We start from the raw sequence: 13495 nt of genomic DNA, 5'->3' as shown, positions 1-13495 counted from the left end.
AGTATCTAGCTTCGATTCATTGCATTTCCCTTGGGATCAGAGACATATTGACGAAAGCATCTCGTCTCTCGCACATGCTTCGATCTATCCTTTGCACATGCTTCGACTGTGCCTTTGTCTTTCTTCCGCCCTGCACATACACGCACGCATACGCCGAAGCAGACTGAATGAAAAATATGCATTGCAAAACAAAACAAAAAAAAAACAAAAAAAAACAACGCCTCCCCCAACTCCTATCTCCCGCTTCAACCCTTAAGCCCTCTGTCTCTGCCTAGCACCTATAGTCTTCAAATTGGCATAGACCTTGCCTGGGGGACTACCTCTAATCAAGGCGACCACGGCATCCCTAGCAATCTTAATATTTCCAAAGTTGCCCAAAATATGAATCTTTGTCTCTGCAATCACCAACCTTGTCCTGCTGGCGTTTTCGATTGCAAATCTCGTCCTACCATCCTTGCCGGCAATTCTACCGATAGCTCTGCTAAGGTTGTCGCCTTGGAGGGTTTTGACGTCTTTGATCTCAAAAGTGTCGATGAAAAGATCATCCATGCGGAGAAGAGCGATAGCGTCGTCAGCTTCAAATCCGAGAGCGAAGGCTTTTACGAAATCTGCGCCTTTTTGGAGCATTCCTTGTTCCTGGGTGTAACGGGAGGATTTGAGTTCGACGCATTTTTTAGCTACGTTCATACGGACTTGAAGTGAAGCCATTTCAACTAGAGGTGTGTAGATTTTGTGCCAGTCGTTTTTGAGTGGGGTCAGTCGGTGCGGTGGGATTGGGATCTTGCGCAGTTGACCTTTGGCGACGGCGGTGAGGGAGGATGAGGCGGTCGAGGAGAGAGGGGCGAACTTGGGTTTGGATGCATCACCATTGGCGGCGTTGCTGGTGGTTGTAGTGGCAGCAGAGGAGGGTGTTGCACAGGATGAGGCGCCGATCATAAGATCGTCATCGTCATCCTCCATAGCATCAGTACCTGAAGCGGCGGTTTGGAAGGTTTCATCGGCAAGTTCAACGTCTTGGTCGTCATCAGAACCTTCTTGGCCGAACGGCTTGCTGTGTTCCAGCACCACATCCTCATCTGCGGTGCAGGCTTTGCTGGGTGTACCAACAAGTCCGGATTTGGCGCGACCTTTCTTAGCCTTAGCTGCACTACTGCTAGAGGCCGAGACGGCAGCTTGCTTGCTCGATGAACTCGCCACCATCTTTGCTAGATACAACGGGCGCGTCAAGTTGAACCTTTCGGAAAAGTGACCAAGAAGAGGTGGTGGTGAGATGCTAAGCCTTTGTTGTAGAAGCAAAAGTGTTACGACCGGTGTTCTGTAGATCTGGATGGCTTCGTCTAGGAAACCAGAGTGGGGTATCGAGTAAAGTAGAGTTTGAGGTGTGATGGCAAGAAGATGGAATCGGAAATGCCAAACGGCTGAGAAGAACTCGAGAAAAAAAAAAAAAAAAAAAAAAAAAAAAAAAAAAAATCAAAATCAAAAAAATCAAAAAAATCAAAAAAAAATCAAAAAATCAAAAAATCAAAAAATCGGCACTTGTATGAAGCGAGACGCTCAATAAAATATCAGGCCGCTCAGCAGTGTCCGGGTTTTCGTCTGTGATGGCCACTCAAAATTTCAACTCGAGCTTTGCAAAACCCTTTTCTTTTCATGAGCTTTGTTAGGTCTTGAACTCGAGAGGCCAGAGCTTCAATCTGGACGCATCAGACAGCTTGATGCTTTTCAGTGACAAACAAGTCGCAGAGGTTGTAACATGTTTCAAAGCCAGTGTGTTGCATACAACCTGAAGGATCTGTGTGATCCGACGAGTCGTTAGAAGGGGTGATCATAAGAGGACGTGATAGAGTTGAGAGACGGACAAAGTCGGCGTAACAGTTCGAAATAGGTAGTGTGTGTAGTGGTGAAGACAAGGTGTGAAACGAGGTGATGGATAGCGCGCAAAGAGTTACGGAAACCGTCATTGGACCCGAGAAGTAAGAGAACAAATATAGACAGAAAGGGGTGGGCCAAACGACTTAGAGGATATGGTACAACGCATCACGAACAAAAACAAGAAAGGAATACTAGGCCCCAGACATAGACTGATGGGTCCAGCTATGCACGGCTCCCTCCTTTGCGCGCTTCCGATGCCTAGAGAGGGTAAAGAGAGAAGAGAGGGTGAAGAGAGAAAAGAGTGAGAAGCACCTCGCTAAAGCATCCAAGCCTTTCAACCGGCCAAACGTGCCGCTGTCCCCTCCGACGCTCGAGGAGATCTTTTGGGGGGTGATGATGTGGTAGGGTATGATGTGAGGCAAGGAAGGCGCGCTTAAGCCTCAGTCTTGGGAGCCTCAGTCTCGCCATCAGGGGTAGTCTCGTTTTGCTGGTACTCCTTAAGAACCTCAAGAGCCTCGTTGACCTTGGCGTCAAGAGCCTCCTGCTCTTCGAGAAGGTGGAGGAGCTCAGTGACGGGAAGCTCGAGGATCATACCAGTGAGCTTACCGGCAAGCTCGGGTTGGCTGGCGGCAACCTTCGGGTAGATAGCCTCACCAAGCATCTGCTTCTGCTCTTCGGGGCTGGCCTTGGCGAGGGCAGCGGCGGTCAAAGTACCGGGCTGACCAGCGACCTCCTGAGGACGACCGGCGGGGCGGGCACCAGGGCCACGGGGCATGGGCTGGCCAGGGACGGGCTGACCGGCGGGGCGGGGAGCACCGTTGACACCAGCAGGGGGACGAGCACCGGCGGGGGGAGCAGGGCCACCAGCGGCGTTGGGAGCACCACGAGGAGGGCGGGCGGGGCGGTAACCCTGGGGCATCATACCGGCAGGGAACTGACCGGGCTGGCCGTAAGGAGCCATGGGCATACCCTGGGGCATCATGCCGGCAGGGGCGTAACGAGGACGGGGGACCATGCCACCGGGCTGGCCAGGGAAAGCACCAGGCTGGGGGTAGTACATGCCGGGGCCGGGGTAGCCCATACCCTGAGCGGCAGCCTGCTGCTGAAGACGGAGCTGGTTGCGCTGCATGATCTGGGCCTCGAGCTGCTGGCGACGAACGTCCTTGCGCTGAGCTAGAGCGACGTAGAGAGGTCGGTTGTCGAGCATCTTGCCGTTCATCTCAGAGACAGCCTTGTTAGCCTCTTCAGGAACCGAGTAGCACACGAAACCGAAACCACGCGAGACACCAGAGGGAGCGCGCATGATCTTGCACGAGGTGATGGTACCGAAGGGAGCAAACTCCTCGCGGAGACGCTCGTCGTCGTACGACTCGGGGATGTTCTTGAGGTAGAGGTTGACACCTTGGAACTTGGCGAGCTTCTCGTTCTTGGCGGCCTCGTAGGAGCGGCGGAGCTCCTCCTCACGCTCACTCTTCTTCTGGGCACGAGCAACAAAGAGCTTCTGACCGTGGAAGTCAGAGTCGTGGAGCTCGTCAACAGCCTTTTGGGCCTCCTCGTGGTCCTCGAAGTTGACGAAACCGAATCCCTTGGACTTGCCGTCGTCGTCACGCTGGAGAACGCAAGAGGTAATTTTGCCGTAGTTGGTGAAGAGCTTCTCGAATTGCTCGTCGGTGACCTCGGGGTCGACGTTCTTGCAGTAGACGTTGGTGAACTTGGCACGCGACTCCTCGATCTTGGCCTGACGCTCCTTGCGGGGGATGTGGTGACCGACGTAGACCTTCTTGTCGTTCAACAACATGCCGTTGACGTGCTTGATAGCAGCCTCGGCAGCCTCTGCGGTCTCGTAGTGAACGAAACCGTAACCGAGGGAGCCAGTGTCGTTGGTGGCGACCTTGCAGGAAAGAATGTTACCGAAAGCGGCAAAGGTGTCGTGGAGGGCCTTGTTGTCGATACCGGCGTCAAGATTCTTGATGAAGATGTTGCCCTGACCGGTACGTCGGAGGGCGGGGTCACGCTGAGACCACATGATACGGCAAGGGCGGTTGCGGATGAGCGAGTAGTTGAGCTGCTCCATGGCACGCTCACCGTCAGCAGCGTTGAGGAAGTTGACGTAGGCGTAGCCGAGAGAGCGACGGGTGACGGCATCACGGCAGACACGGATGCTGGCAACGGGACCAATCATGTTGAAGATCTCAAAGAGCATGGCCTCGGTGACGGAGGGGTCGAGCTCACCAACGTAGAGCGAGGTGTTGTTGGGATCGGCGTTGTTGTTGTTGTTGGCCTGGTTGCCGGCAGCCTGCTGCTGAGCAGCAGCGGGAGCCTGGGTGGAGGCAGAGACGGCCTCGGCGGAGGCAACAGCGGGGGACTCGGCGGACGACATGGTTTACCAGTTTGGGGTTTTTTGAGTTTTCCTAAAAAGAGAAGAAAGGATGAAACAAGGGTTGAAAGAAGAAGAAAGAAAGGATACGAAGAGACTCTTTTCTGAAGGAGTGCAAGGTGAATAGAAGAGTTGAGAGAAAAATCAGTAAAGAGGACCTTGGAATGGGATGATGGTGATGCGAAGAGGCAGGAGTAGAGATGTTGGGGTCGACAGAGACGCTATGAGGACTGGAGGTGGTGCTGATGATGCCGAAGCAAGCGAGATGCTGTTGGGACGTGTGACGAGACAAATGACCGATAGACAGATCTGGCCCGGATCGGCCAAGTCCGTGATAGTGTTGGACGCCAACGAAGATATGAATTCATCGAGATCGAGGTGCTCGGGATTGCAGCCAACAGCATAATTTAGCGTCTATATGGTGCCGAATGCTGAATGATGGTGTCGTCCGCCTTGCAAAGACGACTTCCGGGATGAATAGATCGAATCTTGCGTCGTTGCTGAGGCTGTATAGGGTAAGCGATCGTGGGAGGTCTCGTCTCTGATCCTAATCCGAAGATGCTTTGGCCAAACGCCGCTGCTTTGCTTCGCTTTTGCTGGGGATGCTTACCTTTGATATGTATGGGGTTTTATGGTTTTTCTTTTGGCTTTGTACGAGGGCTGACAACTAGGGAGAAAGTTGGTAGAACCTCGGGTTTTTTACGAAAGGAAAGATGGTGTTTTTGGGTTTTTAAGAAAAGTTTTTTGGAGAGAAGAGAAGGAAGAGAAGGAAGAGAAGGTGCTCATATCAACTTGGTATAGGGTAAGCGCAAGCCACGTCCGTCTCAGGAATGGGCGGAGAAGAAAAGAAAAGAAAAAGAAAAAGAAAAAGAAAAGAAAAGAAAAAGAAAAGAAAAAGAAAAGAAAAAGAAAAACAATGACTGTGAAGTTTGGAAGGAAATTTTTGCAACTCCCGAAGAAGAGAAGAAAGAAAAAGAAAAAAAAAAAAAAAAGTGGTCAGCGTGACCGTTTCTGTTGGACTCTTCATTTGAGACCCTTTTGTCTTTTGTATTCAAGCGAAACGCAGAAACATGGAGGCCGCTGAACCTTGCTGTATTGATGATCAGAAGTTTTGTATTCATCAACAGACGCGAAGGTCGCAGGGCTTTTCTTTTTCTCTTTCTTGATCATACAAGAAGCCGGTGTAACATCCAAATATCAAATATCAATCAATCCTTCAGTCAGTGAATCGTCTCACAATGAACCTCTGTGACACGTACAGCGACAATCTCTGGAACAGCAAAGCGCAAATGGCATGCAGCTTCCCGCGAGAGATGGAATCAGACAATCGGAGAGTGGCAGCATCACAGCAAGATGTAGAAACAAAAGTGGTGTGATTTAGAATTGTAAGGCCGAGACACAAGTACAGATATATACGAGACAAATGGGGCAAGGATGCGAGATGGTAATGAGTGGCAGCTGAATCTCGCCTGACTTGGACGTCGACTGCTGGCATCATATGATATGGCAGTCAGGCTGTCTTCAAATGATGCTTTTTTGAGATGCAGATCTGCGCAATTTGTCAATGTGGTGGAGGGAGCAAGAAGAGATTTATGACGACTGGACAACACCGACCTCAGCGGCACGGAGAAGACGGTCCTTGATCTTGTAGCCGACCTTGCTGCATTCGAGAACGGTGCCGGGCTCCTTGCCGGGTACAGGTGCCTGGTAGAGCGCCTCGTGCTCCTTAGGGTCGAACTTCTCGCCGGTTGGGTCGAACTGGACGATGCCGTGTGTGCGGAGCATGTCGAGCAACGACTTGGAGGTGAGCTCTATACCAGAGTAGAGGTCGGAAATAACACGACGAGGGTCCTTCTGGTCGAGATCCTTGGGTGCCGCACGGAACTCCTCAGGCACGGACCTAAGTGCCAAACCGAGAATGTCGAGGGAATTGGTCAAGTCCTTGGCAAGCTTGGTAATCGCAAAGTCACCTGCTTGTGCCTTTTCGTCCTTGGATCGTCGCTGAAGGTTCTGGTAGTCAGCCTTGCCGTACAAGATGGCCTCTTGCAATTCCTTGATCCTGTCATCCTTCTCCTTGATCTGTGCTTGGAGATCCTCAGAGCCAGCGCCACTCTCCTTGTCGGTAGCACCCATGGCCTCTCCTGATGCCTTGGTCTCTTCCTCCTTCTTCTTTTCCGCAGAGTTGAAGGCGGTTCGTGCGGTAGAGAAGTTCATCGCTCGAGAGACAGGGGCAAAAGCGGAAGCACGAGGAGCAACCGAAGCGAGGCTCTGTTTGGAGGAGCCGGCGACGGCAGATCGGGAAACGGATCGCAGCGCAAAGCCAAGCTGGCGGGACATTGAGCTCGACATTGTATGATCAATTATATGTATGATCAATTATATGTACGAGGTGAGGTGAGGTGAGAGGAGAGAAGAGGATGGTCTGAAGGTAGGAACAAGAGATGGATAGAATGAGATCCGTGAAGCAAAGCTGCAGTGGAGGGCTGATGAACGTGCCACTTGAACTTCCAAATGGCACTTTCTTCTCCTTTGGCTCTCAAGAATTTTGCAGCCGTGCGGTATTACCCGATAGTCGAAGCCTAAATTCACCGAAAAAGCACGAAAAGAATGGCGGGGAAGGCGAGAGAGAGAGAGAGAGAGAGAGAGAGAGAGAGCTGATCATTATTTTGGCTAAAATCAAATTCTGTTAGACCGTCTTTGCCGTTGTCGTTTGAAATTAAGATCAGTCAGATGCAAAAAGTCGACAGGAGACTTGCGTCAAATCTGCAAGTCACGCAAGAGGCGCGCGAGCCGGACTCCAGAGGGGAGCAGGGAGCGAAATGACAGCTCTATCGGCCGAGAAATCGGCATTTAATTTAATTTTTTTTTTTTTTTTTTTTTTTTTTTGACATTTGACTTTTGGTTGATTTTATTTTGCAAAATTGGACCCTGAGAGTGTGTGAGTTGAGATAGAATTGCAAACGTCGCCCTGACTTATCTCTCCGTTCCGCAAGCCTATCACGCACTCACACACTGCGCTGGTGCCTGACTATGCACTACTTGCAGCTCAGCTTTGATTGATCTGCTCTGCTCCACAATCTTTGTACCTCTCTCTCTCTCACACCTTTACTAGCGCCATCGTCTCGATCTCATCATCATACCACAACACCATCATACCACAACATCATCACAATCGAAGCCTTCAAAGTAAGGCCTATCAGACATCAACTCGTCGCCTGGATCCCATCTGCCTCTTCCTCTGCCGCTCATTCTTGCAACACTCTATCTAGACTCGCTTCCCCTGTTTTGGCTTGAACGCTGATCCACGTCCTACACTTAGTCGATCTCTCCACCCCAGCATTTCCGAGCCACGGCTGCTCACGATTTCAAGTAAAGCTTCAAGCGTGTAGCAGCCCATCGTTTGACGAATCCTCGAGCCCCGGTGTACATGCGCAACCCGCGCAACTGGCTGCAACCATGTCCTCGCTCTCTCAGTACGCTTCTCGCTTTCTCTCCTCTCGACTCGCCACAAACGGTCGGCCAGGTGTGGATGCGGATCAGGACGCCAGTGATCCCAGCGATCCACTCTTCTACAGCCACGCTTCCGTTTCAGGCGCGCCATTCTCGCATCCAAACAACCGCCACAATCCATACGGTCCAGAATACAGCTTGTCAAGCTCTGATGGTCTCCCGACTCCACCAGCACATGGCAAACCTGCAACACAGAGCCGCATCCTCCATAGCCTCACAGGTGCCAGTCGATTTGGTCCTGCCTCATTCCTTGCATCCGGTCGAGGTAGGCCTGCAGGAGCACAAGCCTACGCGCTGCCTGACTCTCTCATTCGCGAGATAGACGACGAGGACGACGTCGATCTTTGGCTAGACGACCGTCGCATGCCCGGCTTAGCCTCGCGTCTAGCAGCAAGCTCGCGATCTGAGGACCTCGCTGACAGCTTCCACCCTTCCCCCAACGCTCTAGCACTTCAAGCAAAGCCTTTGACACCACGACAGAAGGTAGCATTTCCTCCGGCAGCAGCCTCTTCAGTCGCAGCGTCCTCAGCTTCTCACAGCACGGCGAATGTACCAACCCGATCAGCCGCCAACGACACTCAGGATCCCTTCCTTGCTGATGGGGACCTCGATGACGGTGCGAGCCAGAACAGCCTTGCCAGCAACAAAGATCTACGAACTTCCCATGATCGCTCCGTCACTGCTTCAACAGCCGAGGCACATCCATACCCGCCTGCAGAAGCCTCCAACACACAAACAGCAGCTCAGCATCAACGACAGGCAGCAGCAAGAGCACGAGGCTGGCTAGCACACGGTTCCACCATCGAGGTCGAGCCCTCTGGTCGTCGAAACCTTGCGCATCATCCCTCCTCGTCCAGCATCTACTCCAATACCGCTCAACCACCATACCGAAGCCAGCTCGCCGACTCCTCCATCTATGCCCAGTCGTCCAGAACCAACAAGGCACGCGGCAAACCATCCCGCTCGAACCGCACACGCAGTGAAGGTCTCTTTAGCATCTACGATGAGCGTGAGGAGGATGACGACCCAGACAATCCTTCTGACCTCTCCCGATCTCGATCTGGCTCCATCTCGGCTTCTTCCGTCACCGACTCTGACTACGACACGGAGGGTGAGGGCCATCGCGCCCAACCAAGCCGCCACATGTCTCGCAATCGTGCACGTCAGATGTCATCTACGCTAAGAGAGCCTCTCCTTCCATCGGGACCTGGCAGTACACGTCCTTTGAGGATCGCCATCAGAGGCTCTTCCGAGAGCGAATCGGAAGCATCAGACGTGGATACAAAGCAACAACGCTACCGACCCGGCAAGGGTCGACCATCTTCCCGAAAGAACCAAGCAGATGTGATTGACGAAATTCACCTCTATCCCGCACCTCCTGCCAAGGCAGGCTGGGGTCCATGGGCCAATCGTCTTGCGTTTGGCAAGTATCGAGACAAGACAGCCATTGCCAGCTTCGCCGCTGCCATCGGCACAGTCATTCTCATCGGTGCCTACTTGAGCTGGGGCCTTCGAACTCCGTCGCAGCCAAAGTCGCCAAAGACACGTCCATCGTCTTACTACACCATCACTCGATCGCTGCCTATTCTGATCTTGCTGACATTGCTCTCCTTCGCGGCAGGTGTAGCAAATCTCGTCTTGCTTCGCAATCTGAGCCGCTTCGGTGGTGCCAAAGTGCTGCGCACCGGTTTAATCGGCCTTCCAATCGTCCTAGGTCTCGGCTGGGTGTGGGCGTTGGCCGGAAGCTTCATCTATGACGACGAGGCTTGGTCTGGCGGAGGCTGGAGCACCACAGGTCTGCGTATCATTTCGATTGTCCCTCTGGCACTTGCGATCCTCTTTGCTCGCATGGTTTGGCAACGTAGAAAAGCACTCTCGCGATCCATTGCAGTACTTGAGCTGTCCTGCAACGTGGTTCTCATGCACCCCGCGCTGCTGGTCCTTGCTCTTGCATCACTCGGAGCCTTCGCGTTGGTGACCATCCCGTTCCTCTTCCTCTTCACAAGGCTATTCCTTGTGGGGCACTTTGGTCGGCAGGTGGGCGACTCGATGGAGTGGCAGACAGACACCAAGGCTGCATGGCTCGCTTGGGCGACGCTGTGCGCCTGGTTGTGGACCTGGGCCGTCTTACGCGGTGTACAAAGAGTGACCGTCGCCGGTGTCGTCAGTCACTGGTACTTTCACCGTATCGGCGAAGGCGACGCAGCAGGAGGATACGCCCAACCGAACTCCGGCCCGTCTACAGGTGCAGCCGCGGGGCCTTCTGGCACAGCTGATCCCCAACCCCTCTCCGCTGACAAGCGCCGAGCAGATGAAGACCACTCCAACAACGCCGTCTTTGATCAAGACGACGACTCGATCTACGGCGAGCCGCCTGCAGCCCCCGGATCCTACCCTCAGCAAGGCACTCGCAACACAGCACGTCGACGTGCGGCGCCAAATCCGACCGAGGTGGTGCGCGTCTCCTTTGCTCGAGCCACCGGACCAGCACTCGGCTCAATTTGCATGTCAGCTCTCATCCTGGCCATCGTGAAGACGATGACTTTGGTCGCAGAGACAGCGCGCCGAATTTCGGACGCCACGACAAATCGGAGGGTGCCCAAGATCTTGCAGCCTCTTAGGCACATTGTCGGTCTGCTTGCAGGTCTCAGTGCGGTTCTTCAGAGCTACAGCGATCTTGCGCTGATATATGTCGGTGTTACGGGAGACGGATTCTGGACAGCCGCCAAGAAAAGTGCACAGCTCGTCAGCAGACGGGGCGTGCATGGTGTGATGGAGGGTCTCGTCATCAATCTGATGTTGGATTTAACTGCTATTGCGCTGTCATTCCTTGCTGGCTTGGTTGGCTTCCTCTTCTCGGCACATCAGCTGCATGTCCCTGCGGATGCTCCGTTGGTCGGGCTGCTGTGTGCATTGCTGCCTTACTGGACACTACGACTCTGTGCTGATGTCTTGAGTAATGCTTCGGACACGCTATACCTCTGCTATGCCATCGACCATGCATCGAACGATGAACACTGTCCTAAAGCAGCCCAAGCTTTCACGGCAAAGCCAACGGACATGTCCGAGTCTATTTTGCCGTTCTGATGGCTCTGCTCACAACTACTCCAGGAGCAGGCCCGAGAATATGCTCACATGCGCAGTTCAGATCCCAGCCCATCCGGACAATGTCTCTACGACCTTACTGTTTGTACATGTTCAATTAAAGCACGTGCCCGTGACGGAATACCAACGCGAAGAGTATAAATGAGTGTCAATGGAGTTGTGTGAGCTTGTGAGCTTGTGATTGCATGCTATGAGTGAACTAAGACGAGACGAAAAATGGTGGTAGTGTCACGACACGATTGGAGCGAGCTCTTCCAACATTCAACCTTCGAGATGCTCAAGGACGGGATCGCTTATTTCCCCTCACTCCACCAACAGCAGCCTTTTTCCTGGCTCCACCTCTGGACATCGTTTCATCATCGATCTCCATTGCATTCCCTGCGGCTCCTTTACCCTTTCTCGAAGCTTGCTTTTGCTGTTGCGCTTCCATCTCCTGCTGGACCTCAACCAAGTTCTGCAGCAGTGCTGAGTGATGTTCCTGCCTCTGATTGTCTGTTGATGCTGCGCTGGATTTCACGTCTTCCATCCGAGCCTGCAAGCCCTCCAAGGCGGATACTGTGGTCGATTGCCATGCTTGTAAGGACGACAGCATCTGGTCCAGTTGCGATGCACTCGTGTTAGACGTCAAGGATGTTAGCGCGGATACAGCGGGCTGTGCGAGAAGGGAGGGATGAGGTACATCTCGTCCTTGAACATGATGCACCTCGAATCGAGCTCGAAGTTCATTGAGTTTGCCAGAGATGAGACCTGCGTAGATTGATTCGATGATCAAATCCTCCAGCTCCCTTGTGCTTCTGGAGTAGATTCCGAGCGACTCGTGTAGAGTGGCGTACGGTAGTAGCTTGTTCTGACGTGCCAAAGACAGCAAAGTTAGCTGTCGAAGCTTCTGGATCTGATCCCGAGACAGATCTGGTAGAGAGCCAGAATGCGACAAAGCAGCATAGTCGCTACATGTGCCGTAGGCGAAGAGTGTGAGCAGTTGATATGCTGTGCTCAGCTGTGACTCGGTGGATCTGGAAAGCTCAGCTACTCCAGGGACGTCAAAGAGCTCGCCAAAGAAGTAGACGCCGGGAGCAGAGATGGCTTGATAAATGAGGTTGGCTGCTGCTGCACCTCGGGGTTTCGTTGATCGGGCGACTAGGAGAAGTGGTTCGAGTCGAGATGTTGAGGACGAGGGGCCAGCCGTCGGCGCAGCGGTGGAGGAAGAAGGTTCCACGGCAGCCATTGTTGATACGATGTGTTGGTCTGATGAGACCGACTAACGCCAGACAGCGGTCAAAGTGGATTACGATCCGCGCTTCCGGAAGGCGCTTTTGAGTGGGTAAGGATATCGTTGGTGTTCGCAAGGCTGGAAGCTTGGGGTCGGAATGCTTGCCAAAGTGTGTGCTTGACGCTGAATGCGAAAGTGTTGGCGAGAAAGTGATGCTGGTTGGAAGATGTGTTGAAAGAAAGCAAGTGGAGTTATGCGTCAGCTCCTGTTGCGCAATCTGCATGATGGTCCGTGCTTAGTGGGTAAGCTAAAGTTTGAAGATGTGAGAGTCTCTCCTTCTAACATCTTTCAATCGACGCCGAGCCTTTCGAGTTCTTTCTTCTTGCTCGTTCAAGGGTCCAAGTACAACCTTACTACCAGCAACATCGCAGCCTCAGGCCTCGAGTCAGGAAGAGCTCCTCAGCAGGGCAGATCGCATTGGCTGACTTGAGTTAGCTCGCAACTATGTCGGTGACCCTTCACACCACCCTCGGCGACATCAAGGTGGCTTCCTAACCCCTGCCTCATTCCTTCTCTTGCCTTCTGCAATCTCATACTGACAATCATCCTGTATCGCATGTTGACTACCCTCACATTGAAGTGTTCTGCGATGTCACTCCTCGTGCAGTGCAAAATTTCCTAGGCCACTGCGCCACCGGAACATACAATGATGTCAAGTGGCATCGCAACATCAAATCATTCATGATCCAGACTGGCGATCCCACAGGCACAGGCAAAGGCGGCCGGTCCATCTGGGGTAAGCCATTTCCAGACGAGATCAGGTCACAGCTCAAGTTCGATCGACGCAGCATCGTCGCATGTGCCAACGCCGGACCGGACACGAACAAGTCGCAATTCTTCATCACCTACGCAAAGCAACCGCATCTGGACGGAAAGTACACGATCATCGAGAAAGTGATTGATGGTGCAGAAGATGGCAGGACATTGGATGTGATGGAGAGTGTACCTGTGGATGCGAAGAATAGACCGACGAGTGAGATCAGGATGATGGGAGTCACGATACATGCCAATCCTATTGCGAGGAGGCATGATCATAGCAGAAAGGACAGCAGCTGTCAATGTAGGGTGGATTAACCTGAGACACTTCCTTGGGTGTTGGTGTTGGCTGAGCCAATTATTGCGTGGCCTAGGAACGACGGGACAGCTGTAGGAAGGCCATCACTATGACCGGCAGCATGCAGAAGCCATGCGAAGGGGTCGCCGAAGGGGATCACGCCATTCGGATAAAGTGGAAGGAACTTCTGAGAGCATCGAATGAAGTCGGCGCAAGAGGAGCATTGCCATCGCTGATGGTGACAAAGAACGTATGAGGAGAGTACCAAGAGGAGGACTATGCCAAGTAGGAGAGACCCCTAGGTTGA

General features: G+C 52.9%; 5 protein-coding genes across 5 annotated transcripts; 1 reads left to right on the top strand and 4 right to left on the bottom strand.

The window, feature by feature from the left end:
- Positions 1–252: 252 nt before the first annotated feature.
- UHO2_04240 (putative PNO1 protein) lies at positions 253–1200 on the bottom strand (the record flags this gene model as incomplete). The annotated part of the gene is made up of 1 exon (XM_041555913.1): positions 253–1200. One exon carries the CDS (start codon positions 1198–1200, stop codon positions 253–255), a length of 948 nt encoding a protein of 315 aa, XP_041411847.1.
- Positions 1201–2305: 1105 nt separating this feature from the next.
- Positions 2306–4252, bottom strand: UHO2_04239 (putative PAB1 - mRNA polyadenylate-binding protein; the record flags this gene model as incomplete). Its single annotated transcript, XM_041555912.1, has 1 exon — positions 2306–4252. One exon carries the CDS (start codon positions 4250–4252, stop codon positions 2306–2308), a length of 1947 nt encoding a protein of 648 aa, XP_041411846.1.
- Positions 4253–5839: 1587 nt separating this feature from the next.
- On the bottom strand, positions 5840–6598 carry UHO2_04238 (uncharacterized protein; the record flags this gene model as incomplete). Its single annotated transcript, XM_041555911.1, has 1 exon — positions 5840–6598. The coding sequence occupies one exon, from the start codon at positions 6596–6598 to the stop codon at positions 5840–5842; it is 759 nt and encodes a 252-aa protein (XP_041411845.1).
- Positions 6599–7705: 1107 nt separating this feature from the next.
- Positions 7706–10846, top strand: UHO2_04237 (uncharacterized protein; the record flags this gene model as incomplete). Its single annotated transcript, XM_041555910.1, has 1 exon — positions 7706–10846. The coding sequence occupies one exon, from the start codon at positions 7706–7708 to the stop codon at positions 10844–10846; it is 3141 nt and encodes a 1046-aa protein (XP_041411844.1).
- Positions 10847–11141: 295 nt separating this feature from the next.
- Positions 11142–12089, bottom strand: UHO2_04236 (uncharacterized protein; the record flags this gene model as incomplete). The annotated part of the gene is made up of 1 exon (XM_041555909.1): positions 11142–12089. One exon carries the CDS (start codon positions 12087–12089, stop codon positions 11142–11144), a length of 948 nt encoding a protein of 315 aa, XP_041411843.1.
- Between the last annotated feature and the right edge of the window lie 1406 nt (positions 12090–13495).

The sequence above is a fragment of the Ustilago hordei genome, assembly GCF_900519145.1.
Source record: "Ustilago hordei strain Uho2 genome assembly, contig: UHO2_contig_08, whole genome shotgun sequence".
NCBI lineage: Eukaryota > Fungi > Basidiomycota > Ustilaginomycetes > Ustilaginales > Ustilaginaceae > Ustilago > Ustilago hordei.
The sequence above is the reverse complement of the archived record's forward strand: the minus strand, read 5'-3'. Positions and strand labels throughout refer to the sequence as shown.